Source organism: Halichoerus grypus, chromosome 4 (assembly GCF_964656455.1).
Source record: "Halichoerus grypus chromosome 4, mHalGry1.hap1.1, whole genome shotgun sequence".
Classification (NCBI taxonomy): domain Eukaryota; kingdom Metazoa; phylum Chordata; class Mammalia; order Carnivora; family Phocidae; genus Halichoerus; species Halichoerus grypus.
In genome coordinates, this window is record NC_135715.1 from 151,805,284 (window position 1) to 151,831,798 (window position 26,515).

Below are 26,515 nucleotides of genomic sequence, written 5' to 3' on the forward strand. Positions count from 1 at the left end.
TGCATTTCTGGAATAGTTCACCCTGGGGGTGGACCATCTTCTGAACTTTTTTTTTTTTTTTTACAAAGAGAGAGAGAGGGAGAGCACAAGTAGGCAGAGAGGCAAGCAGAGGGTGAGGGAGAAGCAGGCCTCCTGCTGAGCAGGGAGCCCGACATGGGGCTCGATCCCAGGACTCCAGGATCATGACCTGAGCCGAAGGCAGACACTTAACCGACTGAGCCACCCAGGTGCCCCATCTTCTGAACTTTTTAATGATAAATTCCAATAAATACCCTAGGTTAAACCAGTTTGAATAAAACCTTTTATTCTATTTATAACTAATAATATTAAAATCCACGGCCTAACACAGTCTTAAACTGTCTTGGACAAGGCATGCATGTATGTATGTATGTATGTATAATATGCTCAATTTTGTGTAAAAACAATGTAGTAACATTGTGAAAATTTTGAAAAATGAGAAGGAAATGGCATATAATCATACACCCCAAAATGTCAACTATTACCCGCGTTGGCACGTATCCTTCCAGTACTCCCCCATCCTGCTGTGCGCATTTATTTTTATACAGGTTATGTCAAGCCAGCCAAATAATTTTGTATCCTGACCTTTTCACTTAAACAGGCCCGTAAATTCTTTTCCCATATTCCTACATAATATTATAAAGATCACTGAAATAGCTGCAGAATGTTCTAGATATAATACAATGTCGATAAAAATTTCCCCAGTTTTGGACATTTAGGTTGCTTCCAGTTTTTTACTTTATAGGTAACGGTGCCATGCATATATAAATATATGTACATGGAGGAACATGGGAAGGACATATACAAAACATCATACCAGTGGATGCTTTTGTTAAGGCCTCTGTGCCTCCTGGACCATAAGGTGATCAAACTCCCAGAATTATGCCGGGGTTGGGCTCTGCCTGCTGCGTGTCGTTGTTGTAGACATCCATGTATGCAAATCTGGTGTTATTTATTGGGCTAGGTTAAAAAAAAATGGAATAAGTATCTTGAGGTTTTTGCTAGAATAAATAATTATGATTTGAGATAATATTTGGAATAACTGGTTAAAACTCAGAAGATAACTTCTAGGTGGAAGCTAGCAGGGAGACATGCAAACATATTAGTAATACCAAGTCCAAAAGGAAATGCTACAGAGGTATATTCATAAAGATTACAAGATTTTGTACAGAGATCCTCTACGTGATCTGCTTTTTTTTAAATTTAAAGATTTTATTTATTTCTTTATTTGAGAAAAAGAAAGAGCAGAGCGTGCGCGCGCGAGAAAGAGAGCACACGCGAGCAGTGGGGAGAGGCAGAGGGAGAAGCAGACTCCCCACTGAGCAGGGAGCCCGATGTGGGGCTCGATCCCAGGACCCCGGGATCATGACCTGAGCCAAAGGCAGACGCTTAACCAACTGAGCCACCCAGGCGCCCTGTGGATCTGCTTTTTGTACTGAGATCCTCCACTGAACTGCTCAGGCAAATGTGTTTGGCCATTATCCTTGGAAGAGGATATGCTGAAAGAGGGCAACTCTTTACTGTCCCCTTAGAGTCTGTCTACTGCCCTGCTGGGGTCATACGGCTCTGCTGGCCTGGCCTGCTCACTGGCTTCCCATGGCTGTCCATCTCTGGCCTAGCATCCCTCAGTAACTCCACGGCTTGAGCACTTTCCAGTGAACTTAGATAATGTCCCTTGCTAGCTTGAGATTCATTTAGATTTATGTCTATTTGCTATAAATAATTAAAAGGGGCCTGATGTGGTTATTCAAGAGTAGTGTCCAGGCACTTTTCCAAATCTCTTTCTCTTTCTCAGCCTCATTTAGGAACTGGAAGACTGGCAAACTCTTGATTGGACGTCCTGTTCTTTGGCCCTGCTAACCTTGGTCTGCAGGTACGGGGCTGCAGCTGGAGATCTTGACATCTGTTTCTCAGCCCAGGTCCCAAACACAATTTCTTGACAACTATATTAGCAAAAGCATTTAACCTGGACTCACAAGAGCATTAAAAGCAGAGCCAGTTTGTTGAGTGGGTCTGATTTCCCAAATGAGGGAATCCTTCTTTGGCAGAGTGTGGGCTGGCTCTAGACAAAGGGGTTTTTTGTCATGGAGCCTGAAGGGTGTATAGTAGTAACTTCTGAGGAGAGAGTAAAAAAAACCTACATATTCGAAGCAAACCTAGTAGGACAGCATCTCCTAAGGGTGAAGTTAGTCAAGCAGAGGCTAACCGGGAGAGGCTACAGCATCTCCTCAGACACGGTGGGAATGTAGATGGACCTAGAAGTGAGATCTGTAGCTTCCAGGAAGGGGGCGGGGGACATGAGGACTACCAATAAAAAATGAGGCCCCAGAAGACAGACAAATGCAATCCCTACTTGCAACCCTCACGTATTCACTGCATAAATGAGCAACTGGTACAATCACTTGACTGTAATGACTAATTTTTAACACCTGTCTTTGGCTAAATTCCATTCAAAGAATACAGAGATATACCAATGTATCTTTTTATTATAAACTTTAAAATGTTTTAATTTTCAACCAGTGGTTTTAGTATTATTTTAGGTCATGCATGGTGCTTACCCAAACTCCAGTGTAATGCCCAGAATATCCCCTGGAATTCAAATTTGGTGTTATGCCAAAGACTGCTACAGGATTTCATTTTGACACTTGATCCTGAATATCAGATGTAGATGGACGTATCCTCTTCGTTTCCAACACATGCCAAACCCTCAAAGCAGCACCACACATGTGACTTGTTTATGACAGCTTTGCTCCTCAGGCTCTTTTAGGTCCCCAGGAGGTAAGCTCCCCGAGGGCAGGCCAAGCCTGGAGCATTTGCGTTCACTGGCTTCTCATGCTGGGTAAGCACCATGCTCGCTCAACAGATAATAAGTGCTAATGGATTTCCTGTATCCTTAGAAGTGTATTTACCAAAAAAAAAAAAAAAAAAAGAGGGAAAGAGAAAAATTTTAAGTGGAAGCAGAATAAAGAAAATAAATATTATAGGATGAGAGAATCTGAGTGAGTTCCCCATTTAGGGAACTATGTGCTTAGCACATAAACAAGGTAGGTAGCTGTTTAAAAAGAGAGAAGAAGTAGAAAAGTCTGTAGCATGTTTTCTCTTTTCAGAATTCCCCAACTACAATATATTACTTCAGATTTTCTTGAGGGTTTTTCTCTGTACTCTCCAATTACCCTGTGAATACCATCACTAAAGGATGAATCTGGCACTTCTGCTTTCTGAAATAGCCCTGGTACCACATGGAGATGAAATTCTCTGCCTTTCAGTTTCCATTTGGTAATAGCCCCACGCACATCAAGTCTGACAGGCCGTTTATTGCTTTTGGCAGCAGAGTGAGGTCTGTGTGCAAGAATGGCCAATGAGGGAAACTCCACAGAAGAATTTGGAGAAGAGCAGTCTGGCCTCGTTGTGAAAGAGGAGGTAAGGGATCAGGAACTCTGGATGCTTGCTAAGGAGGATGGCAACCGAGAGAGCTATTGCTAAGCCACGGGAACACTTCTGGCATGCTCCCTCCCCCAGAAAATGGAGGGGAGCCCATTGCTCTCCTCCTGCATCCCTTAGGTCCTCAATCCCATTGCTTGCTCAACAAATATTCTGTGAAGAGAAAGGGCAGACCTTTAGCATCACCAAGAATAACTTAGTACATGGAGAAAAGCAGTCCTATCCCATAGCAATTACTCAGGGAGCAGAGTCTGAGGTCTTCAGTTGTATTTCTGAATGAAAAGTTTACTTTAAGGTGGAAATATACTTGGCATCTTTAATCAGTGCCCTGTAAAACGGGCTCAATGGCATTTCTTTATGCCACCCAGATGTTATAAGGATTAATTAATGCTTTTAAAGTGTGGGCTTGAAATCAAAATGATTTCAACTTGAACCAAATGGAAGGCATTTCCAACAACAGGCATATATCTATCTGTGTTAAATACTAAGGAATTTCCCTTTTTTCTCTGCTGAAATTTAAAAACCCTAAACAACAGATGTTTTCAAGCCTACTCTGTAACTCTAGTTATTGACGGCTGAAACAGTGCTCATATAAATACTGTAAGACTTAGTAATTTCTTGCAGAATCTGCTTCCTTAGGGAAAAGTGCTCCTTGGCTATTTTAAGCAGTTAGTTGCATGTTCTCTGAGTGAGTCTACTGTCATAGCAACTGATTTACCACAGAAAAGCAAGAAAGTGCCTTAAGTCAGAAGTGCGTTTCCGTCTCCTTAGTTTGGGAATCTTTCCTTGGCTCTTAGAATTAAATTTTGTGACTCAGATATCTATCATGGAAAATTTCAGCTAATGAATGATAATTCTGTGGCAGTTTTTAAAATTTCTGAAGGGCCAGATTTAATGGATCTTCAGATGCTATGGTTTAGCGCTAAAGGTTGGGAGAGCACGCCAACCAGAATACCAGAAAATCATGACAGAGGGATGGGAAAACAAACCCTGTGAGTCTGTGTAAATGTATCCAGAAAATTCAGATTTAAAAAAGAACCCAGATCAGTCAGAAATTTAAGCCTTATCTGGATTCCTTAATTTAATTTAATTTATTTTGAGAGAGAGAGAGAGAAGGAGAGAGGGAGAAGGCACACATGGCGGGGGGACAAAGGCGGGAGGGGCAGAGAGGGAGAGAGAGAGAGAGAGAAAATCTTAAGCAGGCTCCACCTCAGTGTGGAGCCCACTGTGGGGCTCTATCTCTGACCCTGAGATCATGACCTGAGCTGAAATCAAGAGTCGGACGCTTAACTGACTGAGCCACCCAGGCGCCCCTGGATTACCTTAATTTTAATCACTTTATGGTTAATCTGATGCCACATGGAATTATAAACTGATTTATGTATTCCAAAAGAGTTAGTAAAACAACCAACCAGTGGTCTAACAAAGCAGTCTCGCACAATGAGACACGGTCTGAAGGGGAAAACAAAGTTTTCCTCTGTAACAGCTAAGTTTTCTAAAGTTACAAAGTATTTGTATAACATGGCATAGACAAATCTATATATATTCACCAAATCTAACTGTTAGACTTGGGAAAACACTTAGCTTACCTCTTTAAAAAAAGGTGGGGTGTTAAGAGAAAGGAAATACACGTCTGAAATCACGTATCTGAAACCTTCAGGGTCCAGAAGTATTTTGTAATTTAGGATTTTTTGGCTCTTGGGTGGGTAAAAAAGGTAAATATACCATATCATACATAAAACCCTGAGTGAGATCTGGACAGCACCCTGTGATAAAGCAAATTGATATTTCAGCAGTGAAATGTATGAAAATTCACACTGACTGTGATCAATAAAGATCAAAAATAGCCTCGAGTCAGTTCAGGGCAGGTTTTGTTGCTAAATGAGGTTAGGTCTGGCCAGGATTTGATATCAAATGAGTTATAAAAAGTCTTTCATTTATCAAACCTCTTTGGACTTCAAAATTGGTGTGGAAGAGATTGTTACTCTGTATGCTTTACGCAGTGACTAGCATACTTCTCTGTCTCTACACGGAGTAAAGCAGAAAGCATGTACTGTCCGGAAGAGACAATAGGTGAATTAAGGAGTGGTAGAGCTACAAGTTAGCAAAGGGAAATAGTGATATTTAGGAACATCTGCTTTCCAGCAGAACTGTTCTTTATGTTTCTAATAAAAACAGGAAGCTGAGAGGTTGGAAGAACTTAGCTGTGTGATGGTGAATCTTGTGTTATGTTGGCACAAAGGAGGGCAATCGTGTGGTAAGAAAGTGAAATCGGGAACAGTGGGATGTGTAGCAATAATAGGTATGGTTATGTGACAGGCATATTTGTGGAGAGGCAAAGAATAAGGAATTCTGCATCAATGAACAGACGTCCTGAGTTCAAACTTGATACTATTACTTGCTTAACCCATGTCTTACTGTCCCCATCTGTGAAATGGGAAGAATAATGTCATAGAGTTGTTAGGAGTCACCAATCAAAGAAAACCTGTAAAATACTTAGCACAGTGCCCGGTGCATGGTTAGCAATAAAAAATAAAATAAAATTAAATTAAAAAGTTAACTGTTTGTTACTAAAGGTAAAGATATAAATATCTCACTCATCCAGCGTGTCTAATTAACATCAACTGTGTCATGGGATTCCATGTAAATACACAGTGTTTTCTACCTGCAATACACCTCTGATGGGGCCACTCTGATGAGAAAAACACATTTGAGAGATGTTTCTTGAATAGGAATCTTGCTTCAGTTATACTTTAACATAAGCAAGAGGGGGTTTTTGTTGTTAAAGGAACTGACTTCCCTACTCTGACCCACTGCCCTGACCTTTCCACTTTCTTTTGTGTGATCGTGGTTTTAAAGCAACCAGCGTATTAGGCCCCAGAATTCTGTTACAACTGAGTTCAGAAAACCATTTATTTTTCTTCTATAGTTTTCTGAATTAATCTTATTTCTTGGTTGTCATATCTCATAACTCACAACTTTCTATGTATTGAATTTTGGGCTTTCTCTTTCCCCTTCCCCGCAAAGCTACATACCTGCGAGAGAGCCGGCCTTTCCTCTTTTTTCCCTCGAATTTTCACTGCAAAACCAATTCGTATACTTTGTTGACTTTTGTTGTGTGTGTGCGTGTGTGAAGTAAACAACTAAAGGGGGAAAATCTCTTGTGAACTTCCCTAATTTCAAGGACTCCATCCTACTTTCCAGGGATAATTGATGCTAACCATTAGGATTGTGTTCTTCTAAACAACGTTCTGTGTATACAATACAACATTCATATCCTCTATGCCAGGGAGGAATTTGCTGTTGATTTGGCAAAAATGACCTTCTGTACGTACTGCTCTAAGCTTGCTTTTTTTCCTGTCTAACCATGGGCATCCTCTCCTATTGTTACTGTTCCCATTATTTGTAATAAGTTCATTCTTTTAAATATAATTGTGTATTGTTATTAACACATTCCTTCGTTCACTGAAGTAGTATTTACTGATCATGGAAATGAGGAAAATATGTGTGCCTGCTGTGTGAAATGCAAGTTTTGAGAGACACAGTTTTGGTCCCCTGGCTGCTTATAATCTGAGAGGAGAAATAAGATGGGGACACATGTAACTACATATTAAGTAGTACAGAATTTGTAAATTTAGATTTTGGTTACCCGGTAGGTCAGAAGAAAGTAAATTAACTTTTGGAAGGGCTGGTCAGGAAGGGTTTTTAGGAGATTTTGGATTCAAATTGCATCTGTAAAGATTGGTTGGATTTCAACTGATGTAAACGAGGCAGAAAAAATACCTTTCACCTAACCTCTGAGAGAAGAAAATACAGGATATATGTAAAAGAGGGCCGTAATCCAGATGCAATGATCGTAGAACACTTCTTCATTTCAGAGATACTAAAAAGTGGGATAAATGTACAAATTAAATCAAGAAAATATAGTATTTGGTTAATTTGACTGGAATGGCAGATTTCTAGAAGGTAAAACTGATAGAAAAATCTGGAAAAATAAATGGAAACCAGATCATGGGAAGTCTTGAATGCCAGGGGAAATTTGAAACCTTGTATGTAATTTACTTCCAGATTCTTCTTTTCTTCTTATCACAAGCTATTAGAATTTAGGAAGAGACCGGATACACTAGTCTTAAAACATAAGAGTCTATATTCTGGAGGATTTATTCAAACGATGTCTTTAAAACTGTTGGTGCATTTTGGCAGGCCCTCCCATTACAGACTGTTTCTTTTTTCCATAAAGAGATAAACATTTTACATTAATGTACTCATGTGCTAGGCACCAAGATGTCAGTAATGAACAAGACAGTCTGACCCTCACATGGTCATGGCCTGGTAATGAATTTCCAGTACCATCTCTCCACTTCCCAGACATCCGTGTAAGATTTGGCTGGCCTATCAATCATTAAAAATATCCATCGCCTCTGATGTCTTGGCCTTGTTTCTTGTTTGTGGTTATGATTTCCTGCTTGCTCTGCTGAACTGTGGCTTCTTGAAATCTGCACACCCTTTCTTAACACCTAGGGGACGTTTTTCCCCACTGAGCTTTTTTTTATTCAAAGCAGAACTATTTACAAATGAGCTTTTATTTTTATTTTTTTTATAGCATCTCCGTAATTATTTTACTAAAGGAGAAAATATTGGATTTTGGATTCCCTTGATGTCAACGAGGACAACTACAATGAAGGTGATGATGGAATGCAGATGGAGTTAGAAATGTGCTAAATATCCCCTGTGGAAGATGTTTATAACAACAAACACACATGGAGAAAACCTCTATTTGGGTCTTAGAATTAGGCATGAAGCTCAGTATAGGATTTTTCATTTGCTTGAGGATTTGACCCCTTTACTCTGATGAAATGTCCCTTTTTATCCCTGATAATATTCCTTCTTGTGGAATCTACCTTGTCTCTTGTTAAATAGCTGTTCTAGTAGCCTCCAAGATGGTCCCCTATGATCCCCACCCCCTGGTATAGACCCTCTTGTGTAGTCCTCTCTCCCATTGTACCAAAATGGGTCTGTGTGGCTAATAAAATATGATAAAAGTAAAGTTATTTCCCTTCTGGGATTAGATGATAAAAGTCTGTGACTTCTCTTTCTCTCTCAGAACACTTCCTCTGAGGGAAATCATGTCATGAGCAGCCCTATGGAGAATCCAAGCAGCAAGGAGCTGAAGCCTTCTGACAAACCACTGGGTAAGTGGGTTTGGAGGCAGATTCTCCAGACCCAGCCAAGCCTGACACCTAGACTGGGAGAGACCATGAACAAGAACACCCAGCTAAGCCACCCTCAGATTCCTAATACACAAAACTACGAGATAATAAATGTTTGTTGTTTGAAACAGGTATATTTGGGGCAATTTGTCATGCAGCAATCGATAACTTATACACTTAGCTTTCCTTTGATTTGTATTTCCATGGTGTTTTTGAGGGTCCCAATAACCACCCCAAGTTTGATGATTGGCCAAAAGGACTCACAAGACTCAAGAGAAGGTTATATTCACAGCTAACATTGACTATGGTAAGAGATACCTGAGTCAAGCAGCAAGGAAGATATTTTCACTGGGCAGAGTTCAGACATATTCAGTTTAGGCTTCAGAGCCTTTCAACAGAGGCCACACATGACATGCTTTCTCTCCAACAGCAACTGATAAGAACATGTATGGAATGTGTCTACACAGGGAATCCTGCTGGAGTCTTAGGGTCCAAGGCTTTTTTGGCGCGCTGGTCACATGAGCATATCTTGCTCTGCTACCAGCCATGGCAACTGAAACTCAGGACCTCAACAATGAAACTAGGTGCACATCATTAATTTGGATATTTGTGCAAAGCAACTTGACAAGCTAGTCCAGCCCAGCCCATTGTTCCAGGTGTACACAAACAAAATCATCATCTGACATCTAAGGGCCCTATTCCTAGTGGTTGGCCCATGGTCATCCATGGTTCCAGATTCTTCTGGAGATAGGCAAGGAATAAACAACCAGATCTGTGTTATTAACCCTTTCCTCACTAGAGGTGGCTGCCAGTTAGCATCAACTGCCAAATACATAGACGAATGAGCCTTCAGAACATTCCAGCCCCTAGACTTCAAATCTTCTAACTTAGGCCCCCAAAATTGTGAAGCAGAAACAAGCATTCCCCACTGTGATCTGGCAGAATTCCTGATTCACAAGAAGGATAAGAAGTAATAAGTGATTATTGTTTGAAGCCACCAAGTTTTGGAGGTAGTGCATTATGCAGCAATAGGTAAACAATACAGGGTAATATTTTCTTATTTATTTGCAAATCTGACATTTTTAAAAAAGGATTTTATTTATTTATTTGAGAGAGAGCCAGGGCACAAGCAGGGGGAGGGGCAGCGGGAGAGGGAAAAGCAGACTTCCCATTGAGCAGGGAGCCTGACAAATCTGGCCATTTTCTATTGTATGCCCAATGTGAATTTTATGTTTCGGGCACTGGATTTTGTTGTATTTCATTACATAGTGTTAGATTTAGTTCATTGTTAGCTAAGTTACTATGAGTTTGTAGAATCTTTTTGAGGATTGTTTTTAAGTTTGTTAGGGCGAGTGCTGAGCAGCCTTTAGCTTAGGGCTAATTTATCCCCGCTACTAAACCGATAACTTTCTCACACTATTTCAGAGATTGGCAAACGCTTTTGGTAAGGGGCCATGTGTAATATTTTAGGGTTTATTTGCCATATATAATCTCTGTTGCCTATTTTTCTTTGTGTGTGTTTTGCAACTTTTTAAAAAACATAATAATAATTCTTAGTTTGCAAGTTTTCAAAAACCATCTGTGGGCTGGATTTGGACTGTGGGCTGTAGTTTGCCAACCCTGCCTCATCTAATGGCCTTTGCATTCCACTCTAGAACATGAATTATTTCCAGCCCTGTATGAGTTCCAAAAACTTTTCTGCTTACTCATTCTCCTGGTTCTTTCCCCACCCCTGGCACCATGACCTCTCTGACCTCTGCTCTCTCTCTTTCCCACTCAGTAAGACCTTGGGCTCTGTCTGGGTTTCCCTTTCCCCATGTCGCAGCCTGGATATGGCCTCTAGAAATAAGCTGGCTCAGTCTCAGGGGTCACCTCCTTTATTCCTCTCCTCTCAGGGATCACGGGCTGTGCTTCTTATTTTTCAATTTCTTGAAATTGTTTCATTGTTTTCTTTTCTAGCTGATTCAGATGGAGGTTAAATTCAGCCTTTGCTACTCCATCTTGGGAAGAATCTTTATTCATTCTTGAATTAAGTTATTATCAGTGCTTGTGTTTTTATTTGCGTACATATACTTACTCCTATGGGTTGGTTTCTACCTATATTGAACATAAATTTCTCACTATTTAGTTCTGTTAATGTCTTTATTGTTAAACACGGAACTATATCCACACACATGCAGATCATCATAAAGCCATCAATAAAAGCTGTATGTCAGTGACCCTAGACCTACCAGGTTTTTAGTTGGGACAAATCTTAAATGATCTAGCTGATCTGGGTCCAACTCTAGACCTCTATGGAATTTCCTTCTTCAACATCCTTGTAGTAAACATATCCTTCTGAAGGACACATTCCACTCTTTAAGATAGCCTATTTCATTGTTGGACAGCAAGTAATTGTCAGACAATGTATGTTATAATGAGCTAAAATGTAATTCTTTGTAACAATGACTTTTAGTTTTTACTGAATTTGTGTTTAACCTGTATCCAGAGGACCTTTTCTTATCAACTCCTTTTAGCCCTCATTGTGCATTTTTGATTCAATCTACAGATATGTCTTATGCTAAGCTCTGTGCTGAGCTTGGGCTTGCAGGGGTGAGAAAAAGAAGGTAATATCTTGGTCTCATGCATCTTTTAGTTTGATGGCAGAAGTGGGAATGTAATAAGCAACTGCGCAAATATGGGCGAAATTACAGTGTGCTGTGTGCCTCAAAGAAGTGTGATGCGATGACACTGTATAGACGAGCATTGACCTGATCAGGGAAGTTAGAGAGGACAGTCTTGAGGGAGTATGAGTTGAGATCCAAGAGCCAAGTAGGAGATAATCTGACTAAAGGGGTGAGAGCTTCCAGAAAGAGGGAACAGCCTTGTCAAAGGTACCGGGGCAAAAAAGAGCAATTGGTGTTAAATCTAAATGCAGGACTTCCAGATGACCCTCTTAAATGCTCTACTTACTCAATGAATACACTCAATCTCAGAAATATCACTATGTGACCAAAAACACATTTCTGATATTTTGGGGATATCTGTAGGGAAACAGATTTTATTTTGCCATAAACATACTTTGGATTGCCCTTTGCAGTATTATTGTCCCCACCTTAGATTTTGTGGAGCTTGAAGCTTATACTTTTGGGGGGGCCTCTTTAAGACAAATAATACAAATGTTGGATACAGAGTTAAGTACAAGGCTTGGAAGAGGTCCTTGCAATTGAGAGGCCCTGACTTGACACTTCATTAATTTCAAGGTAAATAAATCTACCTCCTGCCTTGAGGTATTCAAAGGGTGCATAACCACTGATTGGTAATGTTATTGAGGGAGTTCAGTCTGTTGTGTTGAAATCTGGACTTGATATACCTCAAAGATTCCCCCAATGCAAAGATTTTGTGTTTATTTGGCTCTTAAGTTTGAGAAGTGAATAGGTCAGAGTTTGACTTTTTGTAGCCTTCACCCCCTTGCTGTTTATAGAATGAATTGTCTGACAGCCGAACAATGGTGTCATGTTTGGACGGAGTGGATGGGTATGGGTGGGGGTATGTTTCTTAACAGTTTTTCTTTGTTTTGTTTCATTTTTTGAGAGGGATAGAGGGTTGGGGGGACAGAGTGAGAGGGAGAGAGAGAACCTTAAGCAGGCTCCATGCCCAGTGCGGAGCCCCATCTCACAACCCTGAGATCATGACCTGAGCCAAAAATCAAGTCTGACGCTGAGTCGGAGCCACCCAGGCACCCTGTGGGTATGTTTCTTTTCAGTTCTGAATTAAATGCATCTGAAAGTTAGATGTCTAGCTTCAACCTCTAGCCAGTTGTTTTGTTCTAGCACCTAAATCTCAAGCCATAGAATCTGAAATAAAGAGGTTTCTGAATTGATGCCTGGGTTTGATTCCCATACTAGCCAATGTGTGTATGTGGTGAACATGTCAGGAGTGGCCCAGAGATAGCACCTCGACCCTCCACCCCAACGAGTCACCTCATATCCAGTTCTGCTGAGAAGAGGAGGATGGAGGAGAGGAGATGGGTGTTTTAGTGCATGGCCGTCTTACCTGCCGCGTCCATTGTCTGCATCATTGTCAGAAAGGAAGGAGGACACATTACAAATAAACTCATCACTCCCCCCTCGAACGAACACAAACAAACACAGAACCCTCAGAATCAATTATGCTCTGAATCATTATTATAAAGCAGGAATAATACTAACAACAAGAAAATAGTAACAGAGGCACTGTGACCGAGGTGCTTTTGCATTCCCAGGCTAACTGTGTGGGCAGGTCATAAAGCTCTTAGCAAACCTTAATTAGAGCTCAGAGTTACATGGCTAAAGTTCCTGCCATTCTGGTCACCAGAGAAATAAAATTAGGTGAGGCTCTGTGGTCGATCTGCGGACACCTAGTCATCCTCATCTGTAATGGCTTTTCCAGTCTGTCAGGTTTTTTGGAATCTGACTTGTTAGCAGCTCTGCCAGGCCCTGCTCCCTGGCTTGCAGGTACTCAGGTTTGGAGCTAATGTGTTGATGTCAGCTCATTGCCCCAGGGCTCAACCACGCCAAGTCTGGACCTGTTTGCTTTTTTTTTTTTGGAGTGAGTCTGTAAGGGACATCTCTGAGCCCATGGATAACAGTCCTGGAGCCAGGTAGGCTCTATGTGAGCACTCAGCAGGCATGATGTGCAAACAAAGACAGTACTTTTCAGTAGGAGATAATTGACTGCAAATGGCTCCATGTTGGTTTAATTTTTTTCTACTTTAATATCTAGAAACAGTTAAAAAATGTATTTTTGCTATTTATGTATTCTTAGAAACCACCACTTTTAAGAGGACCCGCAAATCTTAGGGCTGGTAAGGGAAAAAGAAATAAAGTCTCCTTGAAGATACGTGAAGACTTGGAACTTCCCTGCCCTGTGTGTTCCCTACCCCACTCAGACTTCTGGTGTGCCTTTGTGCCCCCTGAGGACGAGGCAGTTCTTCCTCAGGCTGGGGGCTCTGGGATTAATGATGACCTAATTTCCCAAACACCCACAGTTTCCATTAATATTATCTATCCACACGTATGTTGATGCAAATCTGCCCCAAATCTATGTGATTTATTTTGTCCCAACAATCAGGAGAAGGGACAATATTGTCTTATTAGACAAAGAGTGATTGCCTTTTATTTATCCTAAAACAACCCTTTTCAAAATCCAATGGCCTTCATTAGGTCTGAAACTCTGGGGTGTGGAGAACCAGCCCCTTCCACCCAGACTACATGTGTGTAGTTTCAAAAACTATAGTTCTACTCCTTCTCACTCCCCTTTGCCTGGTCTCATATCTCCTCATTTCTTAGTCCCTTTTTTTCCCTTTACATTTTCATTGTCTTTCCCTGGGCCTTCTCTCTTTCATTGATGCCTTCCTTAGATTATTGAAATCAGAATTTCACACACACATTCATCTTTCATTGTGTTTTTTTTTTTAATTTGATGAGTTTCGATATATTCTTTTTTTTTATTAACATATAATGTATTATTTGTTTCAGAGGTGCAGGCCTGTGCTTCATCAGTCTTACAAAATTCACAGCACTCACCACAACACATACCCTCCCCAGTGTCCATCACCCAGCCACCCCATCCCTCCCACCCCCCACCACTCCAGCAACCCTCAGTTCATTTCCTGAGATTAAGCGGTTTTTGTCTGAGGGTACCCTAACAATTTACCTTTATGCTTTTTAAAAAATGTTTTGTGTATAAAAATTCCCAGTTTATGGCTTTTTTTTTTTTTTTTTTGGTCTAATACATTGATTTAGGAAACAGGTGACAATGACTCCTGGTGCTCTTCTTAGATTTTAACTGAAGTTATCTTCCTGTAGGTGAAACATTTTTCCCCTGAAATTCTTAATTACTCTTGTATACGGGGAGCTCGTTCCGCTTTCTGCTCGCAGAGTCCAATCACCTCTTCCATGAGTTGACACTGTACTGCCTGGAAAACCATTGTTATGAATAATTTACCAACAGTTTAAATAAAAGCGTTGTCCTAAGACATGTGCTTGGCAAGGGTAGCTTCTAATGTTATCCAGTCCAGGTGTTAACACCGGGATGCTACACTGTGGGGACAAAAGCTGCTGGGTTAGTGTCTCAGTTTGCTAGGGCTGACATACAAGGTACCATTGACTGGGTGGCTTAAACAAAAGAAATTTATTTCCTAACAATTCTGGAGCCTAGAAGTCCAAGATCAAGGTGTCACCAGGGTTGGTTTCTTTCTTTCTTTCTTTTTAAAGATTTCCTTTATTTATTTGTCAGAGAGAGAGAGAGCACAGGCAGGGGGAGTGGCAGGCAGAGGGGGAAGCAGGCTTCCCACCGAGCAGGGAGCCCGATGGGGGACTTGATCCCAGGACCCTGGGATCATGACCTGAGCTGAAGGCAGACGCTTAACCGACTGAGTCACCCAGGCGCCCCAGGGTTGGTTTCTTTCGAGGCCTCTTTCTGTAGCTTGTAGATGGCTCTCCTCTCCCCGTGTCTTCACACCATCTCCTCTATGTTCATCTGTGCTCTGACCTCTTTTTATAAAGACACCAGTCGTTGCATGAGGGCCCACTCTAGTAAGTCATGTTAATTTAATGATCTCTCTAAAGACCCTATCTCCAAATATAATCAAGCTCTGAGATACTGGAGATTAGGGTTTCAGTATATAAATTTGGGGGCAGGGATACAATTCAGCCCCTAACAGTATATTATCAACCCCTCAGGTAGAGGCCAGATTCCCGGCAACAACAACGACCTCCAAAACATAGCCCCAAACCCTCCAAGTCTGCAAAAGTCCGCCTGTGGAGCGCCAGGAGGGCCAGAAGCTTCAGGCCCCTCTCTGACTTTACAGACTCTCCATAACAAACGTAAACAAGCTGCTTATCTGATTCCCCAAGCACCAGCAGACCAGCAGAGTAACCACCAACCAGAAAGAAAGCCAGGCTGCGAGGGGCAGATGTGCCAACCGCAGCAGGAAGTGGCTCGAGCCCCGACGAAGCAGCAGCAGAACCTTAAAAGGGCAAAACTGTATTGTCACTTGCCACGTGGTGCACCGAGAGCAGATAATAGCAATGCCTCTGAATTGTCAGGGATAGGTAACATGACTCTCAAAGACCTAGAGTAGAAGCCCATGGAAATTTTCCCACTAAATATAGTAAAAATCAGGCATTGGAAGGAGACGAACTTCGGTTGTTAGAGTAATTCACCTATGCGAAATGAAAATTTCCCAGTTCTACTGGGTAAATGCTTCTTTCTATAGATGGCAGACAAGGTCCTGCTTGGAATTCATGAAGATTTTGCTATAATCCTGAACATGAGCGTGTGAAAAAAAGCTCTGGGGGCTTTCCTATCCCAGTGGTCCTCGGGTTGAGACTTAACCTCCCAGTGAGGCTTAACAGTCACCGAGATTCACTAACAGGTTTCAAAGAAGATGTTCATCTGACAACTTTAACTTAAGCCATACCCCCTGAAGTGTGCAGTGGATTAATATTTTAATAACTTCTATAATGCTTTTATAAATAGTGCAATTACATGGCATTGGATTTTGTTGTATACGTATGTTAAACATAGTGATACATTTAGTGGAAACATTAAAACTGTACTATAGTTTTTATAACCCTGCTTTGGCATTTCTTCATGTTTTGGTATACCAGAAGCCTCAAAAGTGGGAGGGACCAGGTATTTCTGAGCTCTGAAAGGCCCTGCACCAGAATGTGCTCTGTGCTCATCCTCACCCCTCTCTGAATCATCTCCTCCGGTTCGTACCTTAGGTCTCTGGCCACGTTCTACCTCCTATCATAGTTCTTAATGAAGCTGTTTCATCTGTCTTACAGGATTGTGGGCTTAATTCCCAGCAGCCATCTCTCCCACAGTAAATGTACCTAGTCTTTGTCTTCTACTTGTTAAACCACTTGGGACCTCTGTAGTGTTTGTTGCACACACCTTCCATGGTAACCCTCAGGACTTCCTTATGATCAAAGGAAGATCACCCAGGATGCTTTGCTAGAGAGTTTGTACAGCTCACTGCCATGGCGTGCTGGCAAATAGTGAACAACTGCTTGTGTTCAATATTGGTGAGGGGAGATGCCTGACCCTTCGTGTTTGCGGGTTCTAGACCTCCCTGAACGTAGAGTTGGGAGATGCACACAGTTGGCTCTTACTAGCCAGTCAGACTTCAGAAGGTTCCAGCACCCGTCTGGCTCACAGCTCAAGGTTACGCTATTTTGTAAAGAATGGAAAAGCCCGCTAAGTGGCTTCTCCACCTGCACAAGGCAAGTCTGTGGCACATATTCACTAGACTGTCTCACCTCCAGCTTTGCCTCCTCTCAGCCCTTCCTCACTAATTGCACAAGATCTTGACAAACCCTGAAATAGCTTTAAAGTCACAAGCAGTGAGTCATAAAATGGATCTACTCAGAAGTTTTAAGGGTCACTAATATGAAGGCAGTTCAAAATTCTCAGAATTAGTGATGTGTACACACAGGCTGACTTTGGGATTACAGTCATTAACTCTCCAAAATATTTTTTTTCAAGCATTTGCTCAAGTCCCTACCCCCTTGCGCACACACACTTATTAGACACGTGCTAAGGTGTCCATGACTCCGCAGTTTTCATCAATGAGAGGCAATGGTGCTATCCCCTCCCCATCATACCTCCTTTCTCGCTCTTCCATATCCCGGAGGGAATAGATCTTGAACTTAATCAGGAATTTGGGGCTACTCTTCTATCTCCCAATACGATGTTCTGTTCTCAACAGATAGTCAAAAAATATTTAACTCTCATTCCATGTACTATGTGAGGAATACATTTTTTCCTACCACAGGTGCTCATAAAAATGTTCATTAATTCTTGAACAAACAAGTTGAGAGCATTTCTAATATAGAGGAAAGGTTTTGTCTTGAGAAGAACTAGTTTTCCTGCTTAGACAATATAGGTTGGACAAAGGAGGTGTCTGGCCTCACTCTAGCCCTTCTTTGTTATAATCACGAGCATGTGGTTGTTCATCCCCTACAATCAAACTCTTCCCTAAATTGCTGCAATTCTGAAGCCTTCGCCAGTTATGGCCCAGATCTTATGCTTAGCTGTGCTGGTTTCTGGGACTTAAGGAGTGAGAAAAACCTGAATCTTAAAAACAAATAAACCAGGTGCCTGGGTGGCTCAGTCAGTTAAGTGTCTGCCTTTGCCTCAGGTCATGATCCCAGAGTCCTGGGATCGAGTGGGATCGAGCCCCACATCAGGCTCCCTGCTCAGCGGGGAGCCTGCTTCTCGCTCTCCTTCTACTGCTCCCCCTGCTTGTGCTCTCTTGCTCTCCCTGTCAAATAAATAAATAAAATCTTAAAAAAAAAAAAAAAAAGAAACTATAATAAAAAAGACAGTAACAACTACTAGTGAGGATGTAGGGAAACCGGATGCCTCATGAGTTGTAGATGGGAATGTGAAATTGTACAGACACTTTGGAAAATAGTTGGGCAGTTTCTAAAACGTTAAACATAAACTTGCCCTATGACCTCGCAATCCTACTCTTAGGTACCTACCCAAGAGAAAGGAAAAGATACGTCCATATAAAAACATGTATGAGAATGTTCACAGCAGGTTTATTCATAATAGTCCCGAACTGGAAAAAATCTAAATGTCTATCAGCTGGTGACTGTAGACACAGAATGTGGTATGTCCATACACTGAAATACTCTGCAGCGATAAGTAGTAAAGGGGTGTGACACATGCTACAAGGCTGAAGGCCCCAGTGATGTGCTGAGCGGAAGAAGCCAGACGCAACATTTATGTGAATTTTCTGGGAAAGGCCAATTTATGAGAGACAGAAAGCAGAACAGTGGTTGTTTGGGGGCAGGGGATGGAAACCGGGAGTGACTACAAATTGACACAAGGGTTCCTTTTGGAGTGATAGAAAGTTTCACATTTTGTACAACTGTAAATTTCTAAAAATCATGAAGTTGTATGCTTTAAAATGGGTGAATTTTATGGCATGTAAGCAACACAACAAATAAAAGTCTCTGCTAATTCTATGTAGCTTTTTGGTTTCCCCTGCCTGTTTACAGATCCCAATGCAGCTACGTGTCACCCAGTCACTTCTTGTTATTAGTAGATGAGGAGAGTGGATAAATATGCTGCTGGAGGAGGCAGGGGCCGGATCAGGCCCAACAAACCCATAGATGCATCGACAGATCTTTTTTTCGGCGGCAGGCATGCTAGTTACATAGTCTGCAGGGAAGGACATGCTTGTTCATTGAGTTACCACCCTTCCTTTCATGTAGTTGGCCCTGGGAGGACGTGACGTGTCTATGGAAGAGTATGTGCCTCTGTTGTCATCTGCGTGCTGGGGGAACTATAGAAGGTAGAGTACTGCACTATCTTGATTCCAGGAAACAGAAACACTCCTTGTTAAATGGAGCTAGTCTACCTAAAGAATGAGATAGTTTCTCTGACCACTAATCTCTTTCTTATCAAATGTCCTGTCTTCAGGCCATCACAGAGCAGAAAGCCCATTGGGAATCTTCTGGTTTTAACTTGGGCTTTTGATGTTGCCTTTGAAGAAATATCCTGGAGCTTGCTCCAGAACAGCCCAATATAAGGTGGCAAATCCCATAAGGAGACCAGCCAGGAGTTGGGAGAGCAGGAACTTAGGCAAGGAGTCTGTGATATTGTTCCAGCCCCAGGGGAAAAAAATAAACTATTTTTTGCCTTTCAAAGTGGCAAACTAGAAAATGAGGAAGTACACAGTGTTCTAGTTTGGAGTACTTAGAAAATAATGGGCCTGAGAGTATAGTCTGGGTGGCTTACTTTGCTTCCAGCCATACCCCTAAGGGGAAAGTTTTGCCCTGGTGGGCTCATTCCCCTGCCCCATGGCCCCAGCTACTTTTTCATTTTCATGTCCTTTGATTCTCTTGTGTGTACCTGATTTTTTAAAGGTGTATTTGCCCTTTAAAAATAACACCAGGGGCTCCTGGGTGGCTCAGTCGGTTAAGCGTCTGCCTTCGGCTCAGGTCATGATCCCAGGGTCCTGGGATCAAGCCCCGCATCAGGCTCCCGGCTCAGTGGGAGGTCTGCTTGTCCCTCTGCCTCCAAGTGCTCCCCTTGCTTGTGCTCTGTATCTCTTTGTCAAATGAATAAATAAAATCTTTAAAAATAAATAAATAAAATAAAGGGGCGCCTGGGTGGCTCAGTTGTTGAGCGTCTGCCTTCGGCTCAGGTCATGGTCCCAGGGTCCTGGGATCGAGCCGCATCGGGCTCCCTGCTCCGCGGGAAGCCTGCTTCTCCCTCCCCCACTCCCCCTGCTTGTGTTCCCTCTCTCGCTGTGTCTCTCTCTGTCAAATAAATAAATAAAATCTTAAATAAATAAATAAATAAATAAATAAAATAAAAACAATAAGAACACTTTAATTTTTTTTTTTTTTGTGATAAGAACACTTAACATGAGATCTACCCTTCTGGTAAGTTTTTAAATTTACAATTCAGTATTGTAACTATAGGCATGTTGTTTTACAGCAGATCTCTAGAATTTTTTCGGCTTACGTAACTGAAACTTAGTATCAGTTGAACAACAACTCCCCCACCCCCCACCAGACCCTGGCAACCACCTTTCTATTCTCTGTTTCTACAAATTTGACTATTTTAGACACCTCACAGAAATAGAATCATGCAGTATTTGTCCATCTGTGTCTGGCTTATTTCACTTAGCATGATGTCCCCCAAGTTTATCCATGTTGTCACATGAAGCAGAATTTCCTTGTTTTTAAAGATGAAATAGAGGGGCACCTAGGTGGCTCAGTCTTAAGCGTCTGCCTTCCGCTCGGGTCATGATTCCAGGGTCCTGGGATCGAGATGCGCATTGGGCTCCCTGCTCAGCGGGAAGCCTGCTTCTCCCTCTCCCACTCCCCCTGCTTGGGTTCCCTCTCTTGCTGTGTCTTTCTCTGTCAAATAAATAAATAAAATCTTAAAAAAAAAAAAAAAAGAGGAAATAATATTCCATAATATGTTTATGCCACATTTTCTTCATTCATCTGTCATTGACATTTAGGTTGTTTCCATATCTTTGGATGTTATGAATAATGCTGCAATGAGCATGGGAGGGCAGATATCTCTTTGAGACCCTAATTTCATTTATTTTGGACAAATACCCACAAGTGGGATTGCTGGGTCATATGGTAATTCTATTTGTAATTTTTTTGAGGAAGCTCCACACTGTTTTCCACAGCAGCTGTACCATTTTACATTCCCACGAGCAATGAACAAGGGTTCTCTCTTCCCTATATCCTTGCCAACAGTTGTTATCTTCCGTTTTCTTGATATGGCCATCTTAATAGGTGTGAGGTGATATCTCACTGTGGTTTTAATTTGCATTTCCCTGATCATTTGTATTTGCTCTTCTATTACTAGTGCCTGGCAATGCCTAGAACACAGCAGATGTTCAATAAATATTTGTCGAATCGGTGGATTGAGTTGTAAGTAACACATCTTCAGGACACACACAAATGAAGATTCAGTGTGAGCTGTGGAGGAGGAAGGGGGAGAGTGGGGAGTTAGTGTCTATGATACAAAGGCACAAGGTCCCCCGGCTGGTGGGATTCCCTCTGGTTTCATATTAGAAGGCTGCCAAAAATGGCTGGGACCTGGGGACTTAGAGAAGTTCACCACAATGGGAAAAAAAAAAAAATTGTTTTTAAAAGAAGCTAAATGAAAATATTTTGCACAATCTTCTAAAAACCATTATCTTAAATATTCGCCTTTTCTGAATGTTTGTGCTCCCCAGCAAAGCCCAGGAATGTTTTGTTTTGTTTTGTTTTGTTTTTCCAATCCCACCCATCCTTCAAGGCTCATCTCAAGCATCTACCTCCATGGTTGCCTTCCCCAAATCTCTCACTCATTGTAGCACAATTTTTTTTTTTTCAACCAATATTTGTATTCCCTCCTTGCTTTGAATCCTCCTAGCACTTTGCACTCTTCTTGCCAGTCACCCTACTCCATTCCACCTTCGTCTCCTTAGACAGCTCCCTGCTCCTACCTAATCCGGCCTTCTCTGTGGCAAGCTCCGAGACAGCAGCATCCCAGTGTCCCACATAAAAACTGACACTTCAGTACTAAAAACATTTGTTCAATTGGCCTGACTACTGAAATCATTTGATTAGTATCAGATTACTTTTTTAGGCAAGGAAGAACGCCAGTAAAGTGGCTTATGAACCCCATGTACTATTTAAAAATAGCTCCATTTCTAGAAACTGGTGTCTATGCATACTTGCTGTGGTTCAATTTTAAAACAGAAAAGCAAGATTTTTTCCCAAAAAAAAAAAACCCTTATCAACTTAGATATATAGACAGATATAGAAGGAATATTTTCAGTTGAGCAGGTTTATCAAAACAATGCCTAATTTCAGGAAGGAAGGCAGTGAGAACTAGGATGAAGTTCCATCTCTTTGATTGTTACTATAAAAATATAGAATCAATATTTCACACTAGTGAATGATAAACTATTTTGCCCTGTATGGATATACCCCCAATTAATATTTTATATGAACAAGGCAAGCTTAAAAAATCAATCTGGACTTTCTTTTTTTATTATTATTATTATTTTATTAACATATAATGTATTAGGGCGCCTGGGTGGCTCAGTTGGTTAAGCGACTGCCTTCAGCTCAGGTCATGATCCTGGAGTCCCAGGATCAAATCCCGCATCGGGCTTCCAACTCAGCAGGGAGTTTGCTTCTCCCTCTGACCCTCCCCCCTCTCATGCTCTCTCTCTCAAAGAAATAAATAAAATCTTTAAAAAAAACCCAACATATAATGTATTATTTGTTTCAGAGGTACAGGTCTGTGATTCATCGATCTTACACAATTCACAGCACTCACCACGGCACATGCCCTCCCCAGTGTCCATCTGGACTTTTGTTAGTTTCATAGTATCTGTAAATAGTTTCAGTGTAAAGTTTTCTCAATATTCGCCCAGACTCCTATCAGTGTGAGCATTTCTGGAAAGATCATGGATTTCCTTCTGTCTCTACGTGGCATGAGGGAGGCAGCCACATCAAGTGGGGGACATTTGTGTAAGCTGGATTCTAATCCTGACTTTGGCAATAAACAAATGTGTAATCTGGAACAGTCATTTGAGATATCAGCCTCCTTATCTGAATCTGAATTATGAGGGAAGTGGACATCATGATTTGCCGTCAGCAGGTCCTAGGATTTCCTGTTCCTTCCTCATTTGCAAGGCCCATGGCTGAGGCTCTTTGGTTCGCTCCTTCTTTTCCCTCCACGCCGCTGTGCCCAACCACTTTTTTTTTTATTATTTTGTTATGTTATGTTAATCACCATACATTACATCATTAGTTTTTGATGCAGTGTTCCATGATTCATTGTTTGTGTATAACACCCAGTGCTCCATTCAGTATGTGCCCTCTTTAATACCCATCACCAGGCTAACCTATCCCCCAACCCCCCTCCCCTCTAGAACCCTCAGTTTGTTTCTCAGAGTCCATAGTCTCTCATGGTTCGTCTCCCCCATCGATTTCCCCCCCTTCATTTCTCCCTTCCTACTATCTTCTTTTTTTTTTTTTTAACAATTAATGTATTTGTTTCAGAGGTACAGATCTGTGATTCAGCAGTCTTACACAATTCACAGTGCTCACCATAGCACATACCCTCCCCAATGTCCATCCCCCAGCCACCCCATCCCTCCCACCCCCCACCACTCCAGCAACCCTCAGTTTGTTTCCCGAGATTAAGAATTCCTCATATCAGTGAGATCATATGATACATGTCTTTCTCTGATTGACTTATTTCGCTCAGCATAATACCCTCCAGTTCCATCCATGTCGTTGCAAACGGCAAGATTTCATTCCTTCTGATGGCTGCATAATATTCCATTGTATATATATACACCACATCTTCTTTATCCATTCATCTGTCGATGGACATCTTGGCTCTTTCCATAGTTTGGCTATTGTGGACATTGCTGCTATAAACATCGGGGTGCACGTACCCCTTCAGATCACTACATTTGTATCTTTGGGGTAAATACCCAGTAGTGCAATTGCTGGGTCATAGGGCAGCTCTATTTTCAACTTTTTGAGGAACCTCCATACTGTTTTCCAGAGTGGCTGCACCAGCTTGCATTCCCACCAACAGTGTAGGAGGGTTCCCCTTTCTCCACATCCTCGCCAACATCTGTCGTTTCCTGACTTGTTAATTTTAGCCATTCTGACTGGTGTGAGGTGGTATCTCATTGAGGTTTTGATTTGGATTTCCCTGATGCCGAGCGATGTTGAGAACTTTTTTATGTGTCTGTTGGCCATTTGGATGTCTTCTTTGGAAAAATGTCTGTTCATGTGTTCTGCCCATTTCTTGATTGGATCATTTGTTCTTTGGGTGTTGAGTTTGATAAGTTCTTTATAGATTTTGGATACTAGCCCTTTATCTGATATGTCATTTGCAAATATCTTCTCCCATTCTGTCGGTTGTATTTTGGTTTTGTTGACTGTTTCCTTTGCTGTGCAAAAGTTTTTATCTTGATGAAATCCCAAGAGTTCATTTTTGCCCTTGCTTCCCTTGCCTTTGGCGGTGTTTCTAGGAAGAAGTTGCTGCGGCTGAGGTCGAAGCATTGCTGCCTGTGTTCTCCTTTAGGATTTTGATGGACTCCTGTCTCACATTTAGGTCTTTCAACCATTTTGAGTCTATTTTTGTGTGTGGTGTAAGGAAATGGTCCAGTTTCATTCTTCTGCATGTGGCTGTCCAATTTTCCCAACACGATTTGTTGAAGAGACTGTCTGTTTTCCATTGGACATTCTTTCCTGCTTTGTCAAAGATTAGTTGACCATATAGTTGAGGGTCCATTTCTGGGCTCTCTATTCTGTTCCATTGATCTATGTGTCTGTTTTTGTGCCAGTACCATTCTGTGTTGATGATGACAGCTTTGTAATAGAGTTTGAAGTCCGGAATTGTGATGCCACCAGCTTTGCTTTTCTTTTTCAACATTCCTCTGGCTATTCGGGGTTTTTTCTGGTTCCATACAAATTTTAGGATCAATGCACAGAAATCAGTGGCATTCCTATACACCAACAACAAGACAGAAGAAAGAGAAATTAAGGAGTCGATCCCATTTACAATTGTGCCCAACCACTTTTAAAAGAACCAGGATCAAATGTCTGGAGGCTGAGTGACAACCAGCCCTGACAGGAAGACTATGACACCATGCCTGGCTTGGGCCTGCAGAGAGGGGCCAGGAGGTGAGGAGACACGGGCACAGGCAGGAGAAGTCACAGGGAGAATGGGTCCTATAGGCTCAGCATCTTGGGGCAGAGGGAGAGAGTAGACAAGGGGGTGAGGACAGAGGAAAACAGCTGGGCTGGGAGAGCTGTGCTCAGGTTGGTGGGGCTCCAAGTCTTAGAGTTGTCACTAGGAGGCTTGGGTCCTTAGACAATAACACCCTCCCTCCCCAAATCCATAAATGCCAGGATAGACTCCTAGCAGCCTCATTAAGGGCCAATTCTGGTTTAAAACCTCCTTTATATTATAGGGTAAGTAAATACCAAGCAAGGATTAGATCTCTTGGGGTGAAAGGGCATGAGAACACTGTGAATCTAAAGTGCAAACAGACCCCTCTCTACCCTTTGCTTGCCAGAGAAAGATCCTGTGAATAAAGTAAGCACATGGGACCTTCTTTCTCTTTGCCAGTTGGAGCTCCTGTAAGCCCACCTCTGCTCCATGGGATTCTGCCACCTGGAGGGTTTGGCTCTGCTCCTGGGCTCATTTCCCAGGGTCTCCAGGCTTCAGGATTATGTCCTGACTCCCTCTAGCAAGGCTGGGCATCAGGAATGCAGGGCTAAATGCTTCCACTTCTTTCTTTCAGTCTAGTTGCAACATTCTTTTAAGTTGGAGGAGGAGAGAGTTACAAGAAGGAAGCAAATGGGAGACACAACTTATGCTACTTTCTGATTTTGCTCAGGAAGGGCTGGGCCTTTCCTCCTCTTTTTAACAGACTAAAATAAAAAGGCAACAAAAAGGCAGTGCCCACGGCATTTGGCAGCCTGGGGTGTATGTTAAGAGAACACTGTGCTGCTCCATTTCTTCTTCAAACTAGTCAGCCTTGGCTAATAGTTGTGCAATCTTGACCTGTCCATCACGCCTGTTAGTCTTGTCTCAGATTTAATTTATTTTTAAACCTTCCTGGCAAGGCAGGTATGCTAATATTTTCTGAAACCTTCTTTACCCATCCCCACAATTAGGCTTCTTTTCTATTAAAGAAAAAATTCTTTAAAGTCTATATCTAATATCTCAAATGACTGTTAAAGAAATCTTACTGCTTTGTCCTCCCTACCAATCCACATCCTAGTCCTGCTTCTACAGGACACTGTTTTATTTAGAGTCATGGTGTTGTTGAGAATGTTAACCCCTACATCACTTGATCCCCACTTTGAAAAAACCTGCAGTAGAATTTCCCTTAGACCTAAGCACAGGAATCTTTTTACTTCTTTTTAACTAGTACATTTTTATAGATGATAATGTGATTCTTATAACAATCACATTTCTTTTTCACTTTGGCACAGCTCAAGTAGAGTAATTGTGTCAAACCCTGCAACATATCTCTTGTGGACCAATTTTCAGATCGGTCTCATCACTACCTATCTGTGTGTGTGTGTGTGTGTGTGTGTGTCCCGGAAGGAAATAACTCCAGGTTTCAAAGTTTCAACTGACCAGGTGAATTTGAGTGTTCATAATGTCTCTTTTTGCATGTCTGTATTTTGTAATTTTTGTGGGTGTTGAGTAATATAACATTGCTTTTATACTGAGAGAAAATTAACAAAAGAACTTAAATAATAAACTAAAGCATGGAAGAAAATGTGTGAAAATTCTGTCTC

The 26,515-nt window shown here is 41.7% G+C and overlaps 1 protein-coding gene across 1 annotated transcript in view; it reads left to right on the forward strand.

Annotated features, from left to right (window-relative positions):
* The first annotated feature begins 3,303 nt into the window (after positions 1-3,303).
* LOC144381645 (uncharacterized) overlaps positions 3,304-26,515 on the forward strand; it is a 55,062-nt gene continuing 31,850 nt past the window's right edge. The window contains exons 1-3 of the mRNA XM_078071127.1: positions 3,304-3,438; positions 8,063-8,143; positions 8,564-8,651. Coding sequence (XP_077927253.1) covers positions 3,370-3,438; positions 8,063-8,143; positions 8,564-8,651 — 238 coding nt within the window. The 5' untranslated portion in view covers positions 3,304-3,369. The remainder of the gene's footprint in view (positions 3,439-8,062; positions 8,144-8,563; positions 8,652-26,515) is intronic.